The following is a 20,471-nucleotide window of genomic DNA, read 5'->3' on the forward strand; positions in this document are numbered from 1 at the left end:
GATGTTCAAACACTCATCATTAAGATCACGACGTCTCTTCTATAATCAATAGCAATGTAAGTTTCGGTATCTCCGTAGAATAGAGATGAAGTGAATATTCTATAAGAATAACGTGTCTTGGGATGGGAAAAAAGCAAGACAAAGATATCGCTAAGTGAGTAGGATTTCAAGTATGCAAGAGGAAGATTGGTTGGAGTCTTTGGCTGGGAAGGGGTGGGTAAGGTAGGTTAGCCTTGGTTGTGTGGGATGGAATATGTTCAGATATGCGTGGTAGCGGGTTAGAGTTTTCAAGCATGGGTAACACCTTGCTGTGAGATGTAGGGAGGTGGGTATAGAAACCAAGGTAATGTGTTGATACTAGCGAGGAGGAGAGTTCCAAGCTAGCTAAGAAGTAGTGAAAATGGGATGTATGTGTGTATGATCTGTCCCACAGTAGAGTAATCTGCTTTGTTTTCGACGGTTTACAGCTGGGGATTCCATCAAACTGGTACAGATACGCATTACCGACAGGAAATGAAATCATAGATATGTAATCTGTATTGCCATATTGGGCCAAATTGAGACTACTGGTAACGTGGGACCGATTGATTGGTTGGTTGATTTGGTGCGAGTGGACCAAAGAGTGAGGTCTTTCGACCCGTCAGATTTCGGAAGGATGGGGAAGGACGTCGGCCATGCCCTTTCAAAGGAACCATTTTGCCATTTGCCTGATGAAATTCGGAGAAATCATGGAAAACCTAAAGCAGGATGGCCGGACATAATTTGGAACCGTCGTTCTACCGAATGGAAGTCCAGTGTGCTAACTGCTTCGTTTCCTCGCTCGGTGACCTGTATTGTGCTAACAATAAAGTATTACCGTGTTCAGCAGTGCTTTTCAGTCTTACACCAGATGAATTTCACTAAGGCAGTCACAAAGAAAGCTGCTGTGCCCTCAGTTATAGTAGACATCTGCTTTATAACTGAAGTTATTAATTTAAAATTAACTTGTAAAGGTATTTTTCAGAGAGAATATTGACCTAAATCTGTGAATACTGAGTCCTATATACAGCACGTTACTATCATGACGTTTTACAACGAAGACTTGGCTTGTACTTAGCAGAGATTTTCAGTCCTTGAATCTGGATATTCATAAAACTTGCAGGAAGGGTAGGTAATTAACATTCTTAAGATTTTCCTTCGATCGAATAGGAATATTCAGTTTCTTGCATTCTGTTGACTGAGAGGTTTTCGAATATGTTACCATCAGCGTACATAACTCTAGGTTGATCCTTAGACAAGAAGGGAGAGTTTACACTAGTGTTCACTAAAGCACAGACCGTTAATTATTTTGTTTGCGTCATTAGTCTTCTGAATGGTTTGATGCGGCCCGCCACGAATTCATCTCCTGTGCTAACCCCTTCATCTCAGAGTAGCACTTGATACCTACCTCCTCAATTATTTGTTCGATGTATTCCAATCTCTGTCTTCCTCTACAGTTTTTGCCCTTTACAGCTCCCTCTAGTACCATTGAAGACATTTCCTCATGACTTAACAGATGTCCTATCATCCTGTCCCTTCTCCTTATCAGTGTTTTCACATGTTCCTTTCCTCTCAGATTCTGCGCCGAACCTTCTCATTCCTTGGTTCAAATGGCTCTGAGCACTATGGGACTCAACATCTTAGGTCATAAGTCCCCTAGAACTTAGAACTACTTAAACCTAACTAACCTAAGGACATCACACACACCCATGCCCGAGGCAGGATTCGAACCTGCGACCGTAGCAGTCCCGCGGTTCCGGACTGCAGCGCCAGAACCGCTAGACCACCGCGGCCGGCTCTCATTCCTTACCTTAACAGTATACCTAATTATCAACATTCGTCTGTAGCACCACATCTCAAATGCTTCGATTCTCTTATGTTCCGGTTTTCCCACAGTCCATGTTTCACTATCATACAGTGCTGTATGACGTACATTCTTGGAAATTTCTCCTCAAATTAGGGCCGACATTTGATATTAGCAGACTTCTCTTGGCCATGAATGCTCTTTTTGCCATTGCTAGTCTGCTTTTGATGTCCTCCTTGCTCCATCCGTCGTTGGTTACTGTAATGCCTAGGTGGCAGAATTCCTTAATTCATCTACTTCGTGACCATCAATACTGATGTTAAGTTTGACAGCGTTCTCATTTCTATTACTTCTCACTACCTTCGTTTTTCACCGATTTACTCTCTATCCATACTGTGTACTCATTAGACTGTTCATTCCGTTCAGCACGTCACGTAATTCTTCACTTTTACTCAGGATAGCAATGTCATCAGCGAATCGTAACATTCATATCCTTTCACCTTAAATTTTAATTCCACTCCTGAACCTTTCTTTTATTTCCATTATTGCTTCCTCAATGTACAGATTGAACAGTACGGGCGATAGGCTACATTCTTGTCGTACACCTTTTTTAATACCAATATTTCGTTCTTGGTCGTCCACTCTTATTATTCTCTCTTGGCTGTTGTACGTATTGTATATGAGCCGTCTCTCATTATAACTTATCCCTACTTTTTTCAGAAGTTCGAACGTCTTCCACCATTTTACATTGTCGAACGCACTTCTAGGTCAACAAATCCTATGAACGAGTCTTGATTTTCCTTTAGTCTTGCTTCCATTATTAATCGCAACGTCAGAATTGCCTCTATCGTGCCTATACCTATCCTAAATCCAAACTAAGCATCATATAGTGCGTCTTCAACTTTCTTTTCCATTTTTCTGCATATTATTCTTGTAAGCAACTTGGATATATGAGCTATTAAGCAGATTGTGCGATAGTTCTCGCACTTGTCATCTCTTGCCGCCTTCAGAATAGCGTGGATGATGTTTTTCCGAAAGTCAGATGGTATGTCGCCAGACTCGTACATTCTACACACCAACGTGAATGCTCGTTTTGTTGCCACGTCCCCCAATGATTTTGGAAATTCTGATGGAATGTTATCTATCACTTCTACCTTACTTGATCTTAAATCCTCCAAAGCTTTTTTAAATTCTGATTCTAATACAGGATCACCTATATCTTCTAAATCGACACCTGTTTCTTCTTCTATCACATCAGACAAATCTTCCCTCTTATAGAGGCTTTCAGTGTCTCCTTTCCACCTATCTGCTCTCTCCTCTGCGTTGGAATTCCCGTTGCACTATTAATGTTGTCGCCCTTATTTTTAATGTCACTGATGGTTGTTTTGACATTTCTATATGCTGAGTCTGACCTTCATTTCATTTTCGATGTCTTCACATTTTTCCTGCAGCTATTTCGTCTTAGCTACCCTTCACCTCCTATTTATTTCATTCCTCAGCGACTTGCATTACTGTATTCCTGAGGTTCCCGGATTTGTATTTTCTCCTTTCATCGATCAATTGAATTATTTCTTCTGTTACCTATGGTTTCTTCACAGTTATCTTATTTGTACCTACGCTTTCCTTCCCAATTTCTGTGATGGCCCTTTCTAGAGCTGTCCATTTCTCTTCAACTGTACTGCCTACTGAGCTATTCCTTATTGCTGTGTCTACAGCCTTACAAAACTTCTTCAGCTTGCGACGTCGGCATAAATACATGAACGATCGTTGTCGATTGGTTTGCTGTCGATTCTGGTAACGACAACCCTGTCACTAAACTGTTCACAGTAGCAAATTCTCTGCCCTACCTTCCTATTCATTACGAATCCTACACCTGTTATACCATTTTCTGCTGCTGTTGATATTACCCGATACTCATCTGACCAGAAATCCTTGTCTTCCTTCCACTTCACTTCTCTGACCACTACTATATCTAAACTGAGCCTTTGCATTTCTCTTCTCAGATTTTCTAGTTTCCCTACCACTTTCAAGCTTCTGACATTCCACGCCCTGACTCGTAGAACGTTGTCCTTTCATTGATTAGTCATTATTCTTTCTCATGGGAACCTCCCTCTTGGCAGTCCCCTCCCGGAGATACGAATGGGGGACTATTCAGGAATCTTTTGTCAGTGGAGAGATCATCATGACACCTTTTCAATTACAAGCCACATGCTCTATGAGTATACGTTACGTGTCTTTACTGCTGTGGTTTCCATTGCCTTCTGCATCCTCATGCCGTTGATCGTTGCTGATTCTTCCGCCTTTACGGGCAGTTTCCTACCCCTAGGACAAGAGTGTGCCCAGAACCTCTGTCTGCTCCTCCGCCCTCTTTGAGAAGGACGTTGGCAGAGTGAGGGTGACTTCTTATGCCGGAAGTCTTGGGTCGCTACTGCTGATTATTAATTAAAATTTAAGCAGTGGCGGGATTCGAATTCGGGACCGAAGACGTTTTGATTATGAATCAATGGCGCTATCCCTACCTTCATCCATAGTGTTTCTTCATTTAGTGAGGTTGGCAAAGTAGATAGATGGACGCCACATGGAAAGTTACTGGGCTAGTTTTTCCTGTAATTAGTGACTGATTATTGATTAGATTAATTGAAAGGTGTTCCCTTCCATATTACTTGTTAACTCGGGCGACCAACACCGACCACCTGAATCGGATGGAAGTTGTCTGTTTTGGAAGCAACCAACGTTATCGAGCCAACCCTTCTGTGCGAGGTATCCATTTTTGTCTGTTGTATTACAGTTCTGTACTCCACTCCATTTCATATAGATATCCTTTCTTGTGATGAATATATGCAGTTTTTTCTGTTAGGATCTTTATTAAACATGTGATTCTTGCGTTTCTCCCGGCGTATTTGATAATCAAAGTATCCACGGGTGTACTGCCGGTCTACAGTGTCCAACGGACACAATATTTCGGCGATCATTCATGTCGCCATCATAAGGTACCTGATGATGGCGACATGTATGATCGCCGAAATATTGTGCCCGTTGGAACTGTAGACCGGCAGTACACCCGTGGATATTTTGTTTATTAAACATATTTATATGTAAGACGAAGTCAGTTTCAATAATGAAAAATGTCTAGCGATTTTTAGCTCTGTACATGATTTCTGCTCTCGTGGAGGCATAAAGCACTGGTTAACCCCCCTGTCCTGCAGATGATAGCCTCGGCTTGTTCACCCCATTATCGTGCTGGGTGTAGTTCCTCTGTTCCCCTCAGTCCCTTCTGCCAATTGGCCAACTTACAGTTATCACACAATACATTCTTCTCCTCCTTAGTAGTTGAGTGAGAACGTAAAAGAACATAGACACAGTGTTTTAGGTTCAAATTTTTATTTTTTGCGAAAAAGTAAAAAAGACATGTAAAAGAGCGAGTGACAGTCGATGAGCAAGAAGGTCAGTCTGATGGAGATGCTCGAGGAACTCTGCCAGTTCAAGCGGTGGCGTTGATGTCCTCCTCGCGGCGGTGCACGACGAACGTCTCGTCGAAGTGCGCGTTGGGCACGTCGAACTCGAACTCGACGACGCGCCTGTCGAACGGGAACCCGGCGGGGTGGTTGTCGCCGTGCTCCAGGATGGGGTGCTTCTCCTGCGAGACAGCAGGGGTGACGATGGCGAAGACGCTGAGTGGCAGCCCACTGCGGGTCCCGCGGGGCAGCGCCAGTCGCTGGGGGAAGCCGAAGTGCGAGCGGAACTCGTCCAGGAAGAACTTGCTCTCGCCCTTGATGGCGGCGAGGGTCGACTGGTGCAGGTCAGAGTAGCTCGGCGCCTCCTTGCCGTACAGCGAGAAGTCTCGGGAGCTGCGCTTGATGTCGTTCTCACCAACGGACACTGCAAAAGGCGAAGTATACGATCAGCACCAGTTATCAACTGATTCTAATAGGGCAAGCTTCATGTCATTGGCTTTCGGGAGTAAACTATTGAGCCATCTCAATAACAGACTATCAATTACGAGGATATGAACGTATGGACAAAAGCCTCTGAGCAGAGAAAATCTCTGAGCCAGCCAGGAATCGACCACAGGCCCCTTCGCATGGCGATCCGCAGTGCTGCAACGCTAAATGCACAGCTACCGATGTGGACTAGAGCATGCATCGTCTAAGAGTAAATTTTACTGTGTTGGCCCCACTAGGCAGGAAACTGCACTGGATGCCCATTGCTGCAGAGTGTTGTGACGTAAGGGCCAAACATTTCCTATTCTTTCGGGATGTTCAGGTAGAAAGTGGGACTAGCTGAAGCATTCGGTTTAATTTTGACAACTCGGAACCAAAAATGTCACTTTTCTACCTAAACTAAACCTTTGCCTACAATACAGATCACTTGGTCAATTCGTCGTAGAATTCGTTTGCATTTCGTTGACTACGCTAACTCACAACCAAGCTGTCGCCCTACAGCTTTATCTACACCTCGGGCCATCCTACTGAGCAATCTACCACCACAACCTGCATTTCAAAAAATAATATACAAGGTGTCATGCGCAATGCTAATGGCCTTGCTGCAGTGGTAACAGTGGTTCCCGTCAGGTCAGCAAAGTTAAGCAGTGTCGGGCTGGAATAGCACTTCAATGGTCTGCCAAGCGCTGTTCGCAATCACGGTGCACTCAGCCGTTGTGAGACAAAATGAGGAGCTACTTAACTGTGAAGTAGCGGCTCCAGTGTCGTGAAATGACATTGGGCTGGTAGAGCAGTGTGCTAACCACATGCCCCTTCTTTTGTGCATCCAGTGTCGCCTATGGGCTGAGGATGACACGTCGGCCAGTACATTCTGTAGGTGCTTGATGGACTTTTTGGGGAGAGTTTTTCTGACGTACACAACATTTCATGTATTATACAGGGAGTAACAATTATAAGTGCAGATATTTTGATATGTGGCAATTTAATACCTACACACATCTGTGAGTCGCTTTTTTTCTATGTGTCGAACAGTCTTCCCACAAACACATCACAAACCTTTCGACCAGAGATTTTCTGCATGATCGTAACTGCCCCACTAAGTAGGCCACACCTATCAGTATAGACTAACCGTTCTGTGTCGATGCATCCACACTTAAACACATGCCCTGCTGATCAGAGGAAAATTAGCATTAGTAGCCTGCTCATGCCTCATATGCTTGGAGGCACTAACTAACGTGCAGACATACCACTTGTTAGTAGCTACAGCTATCTGTCTGCAAATGATGTTAATACTAAGTCACTGTCCTCACTATGCGCCGAGGCTGACATCTGCTACTGATAAGCCACCGAAAACAATTTCATCTAATCTGGCACTATCTTTAGTAGTTCTGCTTAAAAGTAATACGGATTCAGTAGCCAGTAAGAAGTATTCCGCTCATAACTTACGCTTCTGGTTGAAGATGTCCAGGAGAACGTAGTACTGCTTCCTCTCCTCCAGGCTGAGCTCGCGGCCGAGCACGTCGTACTTGGGACCAATGAAGACACGGACGACGGAGTCGACTTCCTTGTCGCTCTTAACCTTGATGTGGTAGAAGAACGGCTTGTGGTTCAGGCGACCCTGGCGAGCCACAAATTTGAACTTTTCACCGTCTTCAGGCTTGGAGAAGGTCAGAGCGTTGCTGATGTCAAAGTCAAAGCTGTCGAAGTATGTGACGAGTTTGTCGAAGGTGATATCTTCAACGGTTACGCCTGGCAGGAGCAGCTGAAATACAAGATTCAGTTTAGTTCACGACTAATGTAGTACTCTACGAGAAACGGTATATTTTTATATCAGAGGTTTCATTACTTACCTCCTCGTGAGTGTAAGGCTTCAGAAGGTTCTTGTAGTGGTAGAAGATGGAAAGAACGCGCTTCGCGATCCTGTAGAAGAGTGGGTCCCTCAGCTGGGTTTCTGGTAGTTCAAGGACGCTAGCAGGAACCTAAAACGGAAGTAAGTTATGTACCCTCGCATCAAAATACAAATAAGACCAGTGTAACGTCAGAGAGAGTAGACATCATGCGGACATACTCCGTATCGGTGAACGGGGTCGACAATGTGGCCGAAGAGGGAGATGAGGTTCCTGAAGTATGCACCATAGTACTCCCAGTTGATGTTCTCGTAGTTGCCCTCGACGATGTTTCCAAGGATGTTGGTGAGGTCCTTCTCTCTCAGGTTGTACTTCTCGTAGTTGTACTGTTGTTTTAGAAACATAAGCAGTAATGATGGACGCATTTCGTATGAAATCGTATTAGAGACAAATCTGCGAGAACACACTTACGCCTGACAGGTAGCCGTAGTCGATTCCGTCGCGGATCCTCCTCTCGTAGTTCTTGATCTCTTCCACGTACAGGATGTCGACGTTGCGGGGGAAGACTCCCTCTGGGCGCGCTGGAGCCTCGAGTCCGTTCTGCAGCCTCAGCTCAGGGTAGTAGCCGACCTGCAAACGTAATACACAATTTAGTGTCGTCGTTCGGAAGGTGGATTCTCCACTGTCGTTGCAGGACAGTGAAACTGGTGTCGAAATGGGACGTACCAGCACAGGGTGGTCATAGTCGATGGCCTTGACGTCAGGCAAGTAGTTGGACAGTCTCTCCAGGTAGTAGCGAGCCAGGAGCTGCTGCAGGACGAAGAAGAAGCTCTCGCCGCGGTACTTGTACTCGGGAAGGCTGTAGTTGGCGGGGTTCAGCCAGAAGGGGTACTTGTAGCTCAGGTACGCGTAGAAGGAGTTGAGGCCGACGTCTTCGGTAAAGTAGGAAACCAGCTGCTCGGGGTTGCTCGGCACGGGGTAGCCGGTGTGGTTGGAGTAGAATATGTACGGAGCCTCCTTAGTGCTGACTTGACCTGCAGAACGGAGCAGATAGTTTTGCTTAACAATTGTGTGACGTAAGGTGTTGCTATAACTGCAGCTACTTACTGAGGTCCAGTGTGGGTTTTAATTACCGGCTGGCAGCGAAGTTCGGTAGATATGCTAACACCTTAATTTTGAACCCATCTACGCTGGAGGAAAATGTAGTTCCAATTATGGGTATACGCAGCAGTTAATAATAAAATCAACATTAACCCTTTCCCAGTTTGTGGTCTTTTCTAATCTTACCTGACTCCTAATGTATTAGAAGAAAAATTTCTACGCGTCTTTCTTGCATTCATAGCGCCATACTCACACCGGGTGGCTAAAGCTGCAGCTGTTTTTTTTCTAAGTGTAAATAGGTTCCGCATTAACGCAGTACAGTACTTACGAAGTCCCGTTGTCATGCGACAGTAAAAAGGCACACTGGACCTGTTTGAGTAGCTTCTCTTTAATTATATAATGTTTAGCACACGTACTCTTTGTTATCAAAGAGCTATTAGTCCAACAGTTTCATGTAAACGGCAGCAATTATTCCAATCAATTATAAGTCACCACACATAAAACAATATAACTTCTCCGAATACGTAACCATGGGATTTTGTTGTTATATAAATGGCTCTGAGCACTATGGGACTTAACATCTATGGTCATCAGTCCCCTAGAACTTAGAACTACTTAAACCTAACTAACCTAAGGACATCACACAACACCCAGCCATGTTGTTATATAGAGCATAGCCTTGGGCACTTCATTTTATTACATTTGCATCATTACACGTTCATCATCATGATGAAAGTCTGAAACGTTGATTTATACAACATCGTGATTACGCAATCACATTCATTGAAAAGTCTATTTTAGCTACAACGGGCTTCGCTGCACATGAAGCAATAACGATCTATAGCGCTGTTGGGAAGTGTAACGGTGGTTGAGAGGGAAGTGAAGACCAAAGGGTACTTTTAGCACACGTGGGCGCAGGAGGAGTTCAGTGGATGTATTGAGCATGTTGTGAAGAACAGCAATGAGAAATTTGGAAAGGCATTTAAAATGCAGGGAGGAGTGACGAAAATTGTGAGGTATACTGTTAACGAATAAATTTTGTGAGACACGTCAACTGGCTTGGAATGAATAGTGTTTTGAAGCGAACTTATAAGGTCACGAACAACAAAAATAAAACAACGGTAATGGTATGTGGTCAGTTACAGGAGTCGATGTTGAGAGATCTACATAACGAAAGGAGACGCTAAAAGAAAGTAGATGATTTGTGCTATTTGGGCTGAAAAGTTGTTGATGGTGCGGGAAGCAGGGAGCATAGATAATGCTGGTAGAAACAGCGAGAGAAGCATTTCTGAAACGTATTTCTCTGGGGCGTAGTTTTTTACTGGTGTGTACTGTGGACTGTAAAGAGTTCGCACAAGAAGAGAATGCTGAGTATTAGATTGACAGATCGAATATGGGAGAAATGAAATTTCTGGCCGGAACTCGACTAAATGAGTGAATCAGTTGGTAGAGTGGAGGGGAATGTTAGGGAGGGGAGGGGGAAGAATTAAAAATTGTAGAGTGAGACGCAGGTTCATATGGATGTAGGTTGCAGTAGTTATGCAGAAATGGAGAAGCTTGCAGGGGACAGAGTAGCATGGAGAGGTGCATCAAACCTGTCATCGGATGGAAGACCACCATCACGATAACAAGGACAATAACTACATGAGTCCTATACGAGCGGATATGTGCTCAACAAACCAGTGGATAAGTATTAACTTACGATTCTTAGACGTAGTATACATTAAGAATCCTTCTGAATTTCAGGTGGGTAACAACGATTGTTAGATAGAAAATATTTTACTTATAGTTGATCTGGTTGTCGATTTACTTTGCATAGTGATGGTTCCGGAAATGACACGTGCACATAGTTTGTTTGTACACACCTTGTAGCTGGGCGTCGTACGCCTTCTGGATGACCTCTGCGTTTACGAAGAGCTGCGGGTAGATCTCGTAGGGAGCTGGCAGCGTGACATCCTTGGTATCCTCGCGATGCAGCACAGCGACAGTGAGTGAGTAGACGAACAGTGCCTCGTTCAGGTGCTCCCGCGCCCAAATGGCCGTCTGGAATCAAAAGGACACTCGCTATACACGAGGAATGTTTCGGGGAGATGCAGTGCTAACTACGACTTACTTCCTAGTGTCCAGACATAGGTGAAAATGTAGGTGAAGACACAATTTGACCAGTATCTTCGTGTATAATCTGACTTTACGCTGCGCATTCCTTCATAACGATGTAACCCTCGCCTGGAATATAGATGACTGTTGCCCAGGAAACGATGCCCTAATTTTTGAGGATAATTTGTGAGTTTCATGCAGTTTGATGTGGAGTAGTCGGATTAAGGAGAGATGTGCCACTCGGTGATCTATATTTATTGTACGTAGGCCATGAGTGGTGTCAACGGCACAAATGTTCACAAGACGTTTCTATGCTACTCCTTACCAAGCAGTCAACATTTAAGTAACTCTTTCTTTAAGTTGCTTGCGAAGATTCCGAACATCGGCTGTTGTGTGAGAGCTCAATAGAGACGTTTTGTTGCGGGGTCTCATTAAAGATTTGAGTATTCCCTTGGCGAAAATATGGGGACATGGAAGAACAGTGTTAACTGAGGAGGTGTGATAATTTAAAAGTCTAGAAATGCAAATGTGGCTACGTCAGTCACTTTTGTTTAAAAAGCAGAAGCAATTCAGCATGTTACGTGAATTGCAGACATACTTTTTGTAAGACAGTTGTCAGCAGGCCGAGTCTGATAACGGACTATGCTGTAGACTAGTTACATGGTAAGAACATGCAAAATATTGATTGTGCACTGTATTATTGAATGCTTACGTAGACTTTTTCGTCAAGTAACAGATTCATTAACGACGACCATTGTGATGTTTGTCAGGCAATAGTTAATGATAACTAGGAGGTCAGCTTCAGTATAAAGAACTTTGAGATCTTTGGTATCTGATGAGGACTGCCTATGTTAGAGATTATACATATTATGAGCTGAACATGCCATAAACGTGCGCCCACTGTCTCTTGTTAACGTTGGACATAGTGGTGAACGGATATCATTCAATACGCTGCTTCACGCTGGTGTTACGCAAATAAGCCGAAGAAAAAATTGCCAACGAAAAAAAATGGAATGTATGTTATTATTTGCAAATACATAGGTATGATCAAAAATTAAGAGGAACGTTTGTTAATAACTTGCTGGTTCAAGCAAAATGAAAAAATCAAAACTGAGTACTATCTTGTGTCGAAGCGCTCGTACCTTGATGAACGTCTCAAAGTCCTTGGCGAAGTAGAACAGCTCAAACAATGCCCGGGCCTGGTAGTAGTGCTTCTGGTAGTAGATGGAGAACACTTCCCCTTTGGGCAGGAAGCCAACGTCGACGTAGTACTTCCAGAAAACTTCGACCTTCTCCTTGAACTGAAAAGTTAAAGAAACGGAAGATCGCTACAGTTGTCTGGCCGTTCAAGAAATCGGATCCTGGTTTGTAACGTCACGTATTTGTACCTGGTAGTTGTCGACGTGTTCAATAGGTTTGTAGGTCTTTGCTATTTCCTGTTCTTCTTTGATGAGTGATGGCTGCTGTACGTGGTAGAAGAGCGCCAAAATCTTGTTCTGTTTCTCCAGAAGTTCCTTACCGGCTGGAATAACAATTAACAAAAATATTATATACAATAGGAATCATTCAGGTGCTGAGATCACAAGAAAATTGTTATAGCGGATATTGCAGGTTTTTTACGTTTTGTTCTTGGAAGGTTTACGTTCGCATTATTCACGAAAGAGACTAATTCTAATGCCTCCCTATTACACATTATATTTGCAGCAGGATTTAGGAGTGTATTGGCAGAACGCTTGGAAGATGCATAAGGGCTACGAGAGACAGCGTGCACTACGCTTGTCCGCTCACTGCTAGAGCATTGCTGTGCTGTATGGGATCCTTACCCGATAGGGTTGACGGTGGACACTGAAAAATCCAAAGAAGGACAGCTAGTTTTGTAATATCCCGAAATAGGGGTGAATGTGTCACGGATATATTACGAGAGCTGGACTGGCAATCATTAGCATGAAGTGTTTTTCGTTGCGGGTTGTTTTCACGAAATATCCGTCAACAGCATTCTCCTATGAGCGCGTCCGCCTGCTTAGCTGCGTGGCTACTTGCTTGCCTCCCATGTAGCGGGCCTGAATTCTATTCCCGTCCGGTTTAGGGATCTCCGCCCGTGGACTGACTGTTGTGTTGTCCTCATCGTCATTTCTTCCTCACCACCGTCACACCATTCGCCAACCGTGGCGTCGACTACAATAAGACTTACATTTGGAGTCGAACTTCCCCAGATGGGGCCTTCCAGCCAACAATGCCATACTATCATTTCATTTTTTCCTCTGAAGGCGAATATAGGTTATTGCCGCCTACCTTGTGTAGGGAGATATGATAATCGAAATAAAATAAGAGAAATCGGAGCTCCTTCGGAAAGATTTAGACGTTAGAGAGTGGAACGGTTCAGAATAACCCTCCGTCTGGCTCTTCACTGTGAACTGCCGAGTAGACATGTAGATGCGGATGTAGCTTTCGATACTGCTCTGTTCCTCACAATGAGAGGTCCAGTATTCGTCTACATGCGTTCTCGGCAAGCTAGCTAATGCATGTGTATGTGGCGCAGGGTACTTCTTCTCCCATCGTCAATTGCCTAATCCGTCCGTCTTAGCTATACTCTCTCCAATTTTCTCGTCCTGGTCCTTTGCGATTCATATGTGCCACGAAGTAATATGTTGAATGCCTCGTTTTCAAACACACGTTCTCAGAATAGCAAAAGGAAATTTTTCCATAATACGTAACGCAAAACCGGCCATGAAGGGTTGATTTTTCCCTAATTGAGTTAACCAGTACTTACTCTGGTGGTAGTGCTAACCACTCTACACCCTTACTCAAGAGTCGCTTCAACAATTACGTAGAGGCTGGTAAGAGTGAGAGACTGTGAACAAGTAGCAGAATGACGACGTGTGGGGAAAGTATAGTCCGCTCACAACGACTCGAAGGAATTCGTAGGGCGAAGTGGGGTACGGAGGAAGGAAGCTCCACCCACCGATTCCCAGCACGTCTGAAGCCGTGGATGGATAGGAAGTGCGGGGGGAAAAAACTGCTCTACAATCACGCAGTGCTGGTGGCATTACGTATGTGCTGACTCGTTTCGCACGACAATCGCCTCGTAACGTCTACAGTACACATGGCTACTGTATATTAGATCGCCAATTTTGGCACCATCTGGACACTAGAGCATTAGCGGGCTGGCGATACCTGAGTTTTACCGACTTCTGGCTATCCAGACGTCGGCTGCCATGGTTAAAGTCACTGAGAATAAGTAATAGTGGTAGAAAGAGCGACTGACTTACCCTCGCTGTGCGGTACAACCGCGGCGGCCGCAAGGGCTGCCAACAGTGACAGGACGACAACGGTCGCAGTCCTCATGTTGCTCGCAGAGGATGTACGAATTGTGTGCCGGCGGGCGGGCTTCTTATAGCGGATGAGGTGTGCGATAAGCTGGCGTATCTGCGCACTTGGTGGGGGAGGCAGCGACCTCGCGACCTGCCAACGGTAAAACGCCCGAAGATGCGGCTTATGTAACAATCGACATTACAGTTCCCTGCCCCCTGCTATCGCTCGTGGTAGCCCAGTGGTCAGGATAGAGACTGGCTTCACAGAGGAGCGGGGTTAAAATCCCAACAAGATCATCTAGCTTCCATCTCACAGACTTTAACAGTGTTGCAGTAGGATCCAGACGCAAAGACAAGCAGAGTTGTTAATTTTTCCATACGATACTAGTGTTATAGATATCGCATTATGCACAAGACATTGTTAATAGCGGTTTTCCATTAAATTATTGAGTGATTCTCTGAAAATGGCTCCCGCTTAATTTTGAGAAAAAGCTCTGCAATCGTGTTCTGTTGTTGTGGTCTTCAATCCAGAGACTGGTTTGATGCAGCTCTCTGCGCTACTCTATCCTGTGCAAGCGTCTGCGTCTGAAACTTACACCTTTCGGAATCTACTTATCGTATTCATCAATTAGTCTCCCTCTTCGATTTTTACCATCCGCCCTTCCCTCCAGTACTAAATTGATGATCCGTTGATGCCTCGGAACATGTCCTGCCAACCGACCGTTTCTTCTTGTCAAGTTGTGTTACAAATTCCTCTTCTTCCCAATTGCATTCAGTACCTCCTCATAAGTTATGTAATATAGCCATCCAATCTTGAGCATTCTTTTGTGTTTACTAATGCATAGCAACTATGACTACTAAACGGGTACATAGTAATATCGGTATTATGTAGGTAACCAACTCTACAATGCATTTGGATTTTCATTAGTAGCCTGTGGTGACCATTGAACCTATGTATTTATCAATGCCAGTAGGTGTTTGTCATTGTCTGAAGTGGCGTACACTGACTGCCTGGGTAGAATTACAGACTGTATGATACCGAATGAAACTATGTGGTTCCAGAGGCGTTTTAAAGTCTCAAACATGCATGACGTATATACTGGGTGTTTCTTTAAGGGCATGAAAAAATGTAACAGGACGCAGAGAATGCTCCACTGAACAGTTTTAGGTAGGGAATTTGGCGTCAGAGAAGCCAGCTTAAGGAGAAATGGAAGTAAACTTGTCTACCGCTTTGTCTAGCACTACTGTTTTCCAGCTTATTTACAACTAACATGCGTAGACGTTTACACGTACTTTGCTGCTGATTTACATGTACACTCTTTATTTGCTGCAAAGAGGCAAGGAGGACGAACCTGATTACCAGGAAGTCATGATACAGGTTTTGATTGCTTCATTTCTCATAAGGTGGCTCTGTTGTATCGCGTTTGTGTTGTCCTATGACAGAATGTGCTATGAATCAGTGACAGACCCTTTTTATTACACACTGCTATTCAGAGACGTGCAGTACACTACGATGGAGCAGTATTGTCACAGTATCTCCTCGCTGCTCGGTTGGAAGGGGAGGTCTAATTCCATGGCCCGCGAGATGACCTTACCTGCATCCCCTTGGTTATTTCCTTTGGGAATATCTAAAGCCACTTGTGTACGAGATCCTAGTTGATACGAAGATGCGGTTAGTTGCCAGAATTGTAGCTGCCTATGATGTGATTCGCAACACGCCAGGCATATGTATCGGGGTGCGTTAGGAACTTGTTCGCCGATGTCCCTAAACGCTACTTCCATCCGTTCATCTCCTCTTTCAGAATTAATTGTTCCTCAATATATAATACTCTTTTGGCCAAATTTTTTTTATAGCTTCTCAATACACATCTTCCCAATTCATCACAACTCATTCTTTTATGTCGCCTACCCCCCCCCCCTTAAACATATTTAAATCTACCGAGCTCAGATACATAAACTAGAGAACGAGGCAATGCAGCAGCACAAAACAGTTAACACAAACAGAAATGACAAAAAAATGCAAATTGGCAAAGCAAGCAGCAGTATATCTAAATTAGCAAAGCAAATGCAACATTACAACTAATGTAAGGCAATATGCAGCTAGCAAGAAAAAGAGACCAGTGGTAAGACTGGCTTATAAGAGTAGTACAAAGTAAAATTCAGTAGGACAATGCCTCGCAAATAGTAGCACCAAATGCAATAACTTATACCTAAACATGACAAAGCATAAGCAGAAAAAATATTACAGTAAAGATAGCAACGTAGATAAGGGAACGTCTGTTTACCTATTACTGTGTATGTCACGTCTTAACACTAAAGTGATGCACCACAACAACCTATTCTACCAAAAAAAGAAAAAAATATACCAAGTCCTTGGAAAGGAAATTATGTATACACTTCCTATTATCAATCACTTCACCTTTCGTTTCCTAGTGCTCGTTTTTTAAAAGAATGTAGAGCATAAAATTATTGTTTAATAGATGTGTGGAAAGAAAGTCTGAAACCAATGCTACAGCGCAACTAGAAACTTGATATCAAATAAAATAAACAAATATGTACAAGGCACAGTATGAAAATGTGATTCAGTAGCCATATAGCATTTCATAAGTCAGTAAAAGTTCTCTCAACTCTCATAGTAAGACACTTGCCATAATCAGGTGTGTAGACATAAAAATATTTCACATCACTTCGTAAGCATTTCAGTAAATAGCACAAAGTATGAGCTCCGCAGTGTAATCATATGTTTCCAAGTAATAGCGTGTCGTGTTTGTGATGCGTTCTGTCAAGAAATGTCAGTAACGAGGTCAACAGCCTCTCTTTTCTACGTACATGCGAGCGCTTACGAAGGTGTAGGTAGTTCCAAAGCGACTACGGTGACACAAGGGAAGTTAAAAGTCCACACAACAATAAGTATATTTCAAAGCAAGTAACACGCAGCCCAGTTCAGTGTTATATGAAGGTCACATACACACATAACTGAAATATTTACAACAGCAGTCTCAGCTATAATGACAGCTTTATACCAATAAAAAAATTCACAAGTTGAAAATTATGTTCGAATTGTATAGAAACGAAATTTCATGAGTGATAGTGACCAAAAATTTCCATCGCCATTGTGGTACTGTCATTAACGTATATATTCACATCTCATAACTCTTCAAGTACGATTCTATAATAACATTTCATAACAGATCAATCGCATCTCAAAATCACGTAGCTTCCTCCAATAATCTCAAAACCTCTAAAAGAATTCTCTCTGCTCGCTTCAGTAGAGTCATCTATGTCAAATGTATTTCTAAAATCATGATCCAATACAACATACATCACTCAAATCTCTCGTGGTATCACAGTGGTTCCTAAAGTAAATGTGAAAAGTTCCCAAAATAAAGAAAAAGTACAATTTTATAAGTGTGAAGAAATCTAAATGTGTAACTACATAAATCTGTGTCAGTGACGTAGTAAAGAAAATGTTTGTCTCTCTCAGTTAAATGATCAGACTGCTGTGTAATTCTGTGTTAGAGAAATATGGTACCGATGTCTAAAACTGTATAAGCAAATACCATATTAGCTAGGGCTCCTTGCGCACGCCACTTGCATGGTACACAAAGTAAGCATGTACCCCCCTGAGGGTTAATGTCATTATACCCTCAGATGTTACAGATAACAACAATGGAATAAAATATATCGCCGAAAACCTTCTCTGTATCATAATAGTTTTAAAATATTTCTAAAAATATTCCAAGTACGAAAAATAATCACTCAAATTCGAGTCATGTATTACTAAACTGTGCGTCTTGCTGTAAGATCATTTCTGTCATTGGCTAACGGTAAAAACGGTCCAAGTGTCGAAGTTATCGTCGTTCATAAGCAGAGTTCTCCAGAAGTCAATGTACTTACTTTGTCATATACAAAAGTACAAAATGCTATGCGTATAGATGTCGCAGTTATTACGTACATAACCGTGACGAAGAAAGTACTGTACTGTAGTGTATTGTCATTGTAGCTATGTCACAAGATTCATTATCAAAATATCTTTTACTTTTCAGAAGATCGCAGAAAAACTGTGCAGACGTAAAACAAATACAGCGCAAAAATAATAATGAAAACTGTGTCACTCATTAGTAGCGTCGTAGTATAATCGTGTAGCTGTCAAACAAATCAAATACTGTGTCGACTGTAACCTCTCAGAAAGTACTTTAAATGCAAAATGTCTTTTCGAGTAAGCCAAAATGTTGCAGTAAAACGTCATTATCAATGTATGTTCCAAAAATGTGGACGTTATAGTTGTGACGTAAACGTGCAACTAACAGCAGCATGTACACACACTACAAGTATGTCGTCTGTTCCCTACAAAAGTGACTTCTTAAAATTATGGTCTTAATAGGTTCCATAGGTTCTTGACTGGATAGTTGACTTCAAAATATTGTTGCATGTTAACAGTTTCTAAGTGTGACAAAGCGTAATTGTAACGTGAAGTAAAACATTTTATACCAAAGACTAAGTCAGAAAGCAAATTATCTCTCAATAAACGGTTTTACATGAGAAATGTGGTGTAGTCCTTTACTTTCCTTAGTACGATGAGTTGGAACTTCAACACAATTATCATGCAGTTTACGTCGGATCCTATAAGGTCCATTATAAGGCAGAAAGAATTTATGAATCAAATGTTTCTTCTTATATGACAATGAATGGGCTTTAATGAAAACTTTCTGACTATATGTACATTCTTTACATATCTTACCGTGTAGTTTTCTCCTTTTGTCTGCTGCAGAATTCATATTTTTAATAGCTAAGTCAATTATATCTTTATGGCGAAGTTTACGTGTATTTGGAAAAGGTACAAGTTCTCTGATTCTGTTCGGTGGTTCCTCATTCTTCAGGACAAGAATAGGTGGTAAGGCAGTGGAGTCACGAGGCATTTCATTCAGCACGTTGTGAAATAAATGTATCTGTCCCAATACGGATGCTTCCTGTGATAATAAAGTCTGCAAAGCTTACTGATTGCTTTCATAATCCGTTCAGACGGGTTACAATGTGGTGAGTACAATTAAGTAAAAACAGGTGTGATTTTACGAATTCGAAGTATGCGTGACCAAACAGCAGATCTGAATTATGGTCCATTATCTGAAATGACTTAGGTAATGCGTCCAACTTCATGTAAGAAATTTTTAACAAAGGCCTTGGATACAGACCGTCCAGTGGCTTTGCATTACGGTGTGAAAGACACAGATTTTGAAGTAAGTTCAACAGCGACTAGAACGTACGAAAATCCATTCGATGTTTTGACAAGAGGTCGCAGAAGATCAACAGCAGCAAATTCTTTGGATCTAGTAGGAATGATAGGAAACAATGGAGCACGATGTGAGATGGTAGATGGTTCAGCTTTTTGAGAAAGTTTACAAACATACAAGACTCTCCTAATTCTCTTTTCCATATTGTATACTGTTAAAATAACAACTCATTCGAAGAATATGAAAACATTTTCGTGTGCCAAAGTGTGCGTAGCTGAAATGAATGTACCGGACGAGCATATTAACAACATCGTCACGAATACAATGTACTCAAAACTTATCATCAACTGTGCAGAGTTTGAAGATTATGTTGTTTCTAACCAGATAATAATGACGAATCTGCGGTGTGTCTTTTCGTGCCATTTACTGTGGATATCTTCCGAAATCGGATCGTTGCCTTGTTCATAAGCAATGTCCTTCAAAGATGCAGTGATAAAGTTTTCAAAGGCTACTTTTTGAATGTAAAGAATTCCGAAATTTATCTCAAGGTTAGCTTGTCTGTTGCTTTCCTCAAGGCCAGCTGGCGCACGTGGCTGCCTGCGGTGCGAGTCATTGTCTATTATCTCTTTGTGGTCACGCATCGTTACTGGGATTTGGAGTTCTAACTTCAACCATTGCAACTTGTCGAGATGGCCCTGCCCTGATTGAATCCTGCCAGTTCTGATTAAATTCAGGTCCGTCGTCATGATTATATCGTCTGTCGTCATGTTTGTAGTTTCTTTCTTGTCGCTTCAGTGGTAGAGAATTTCGCACATATTTTCTGTTTCGACGATTGTCTCTGTGTGGCGAAATAAAAAAAATTAAATTTATTAATTTTTTGAAAAGAAATAAAAACTTTAACTTTAGAATTTTTGAAAGGTTTTTTTACGGACTGTATTGGCCGGCGTGAATACGGACAAATTCGATGCTGCGTGAAATTTGCCTGTAATACAATTTACAATTCCGATTAATAATACTTTTGAATTTAGAGTTCTCACCTTAAACGTTGAATTAGTCCTCCTGCCACAATATCAATTCATTAGTCGCCATCGATATTCTTCTCTTTGTTGGCCATGCGTATT

General features: G+C 42.5%; 1 protein-coding gene across 1 annotated transcript; it reads right to left on the minus strand.

Moving 5' to 3' along the window:
- Positions 1-5,186: 5,186 nt before the first annotated feature.
- On the minus strand, positions 5,187-14,233 carry LOC124777153 (hexamerin-like). Its single transcript, XM_047252455.1, has 10 exons — positions 14,078-14,233; positions 12,197-12,330; positions 11,951-12,109; positions 10,577-10,754; positions 8,337-8,644; positions 8,082-8,240; positions 7,832-7,996; positions 7,614-7,742; positions 7,210-7,525; positions 5,187-5,701 (listed from the first exon to the last, which is right to left on the minus strand). The coding sequence occupies exons 1-10, from the start codon at positions 14,151-14,153 to the stop codon at positions 5,304-5,306; spliced, it is 2,022 nt and encodes a 673-aa protein (XP_047108411.1). The 5' UTR covers positions 14,154-14,233; the 3' UTR covers positions 5,187-5,303.
- Positions 14,234-20,471: the final 6,238 nt, after the last annotated feature.

Source organism: Schistocerca piceifrons, chromosome 2, assembly GCF_021461385.2.
Source record: "Schistocerca piceifrons isolate TAMUIC-IGC-003096 chromosome 2, iqSchPice1.1, whole genome shotgun sequence".
Lineage (NCBI taxonomy): Eukaryota > Metazoa > Arthropoda > Insecta > Orthoptera > Acrididae > Schistocerca > Schistocerca piceifrons.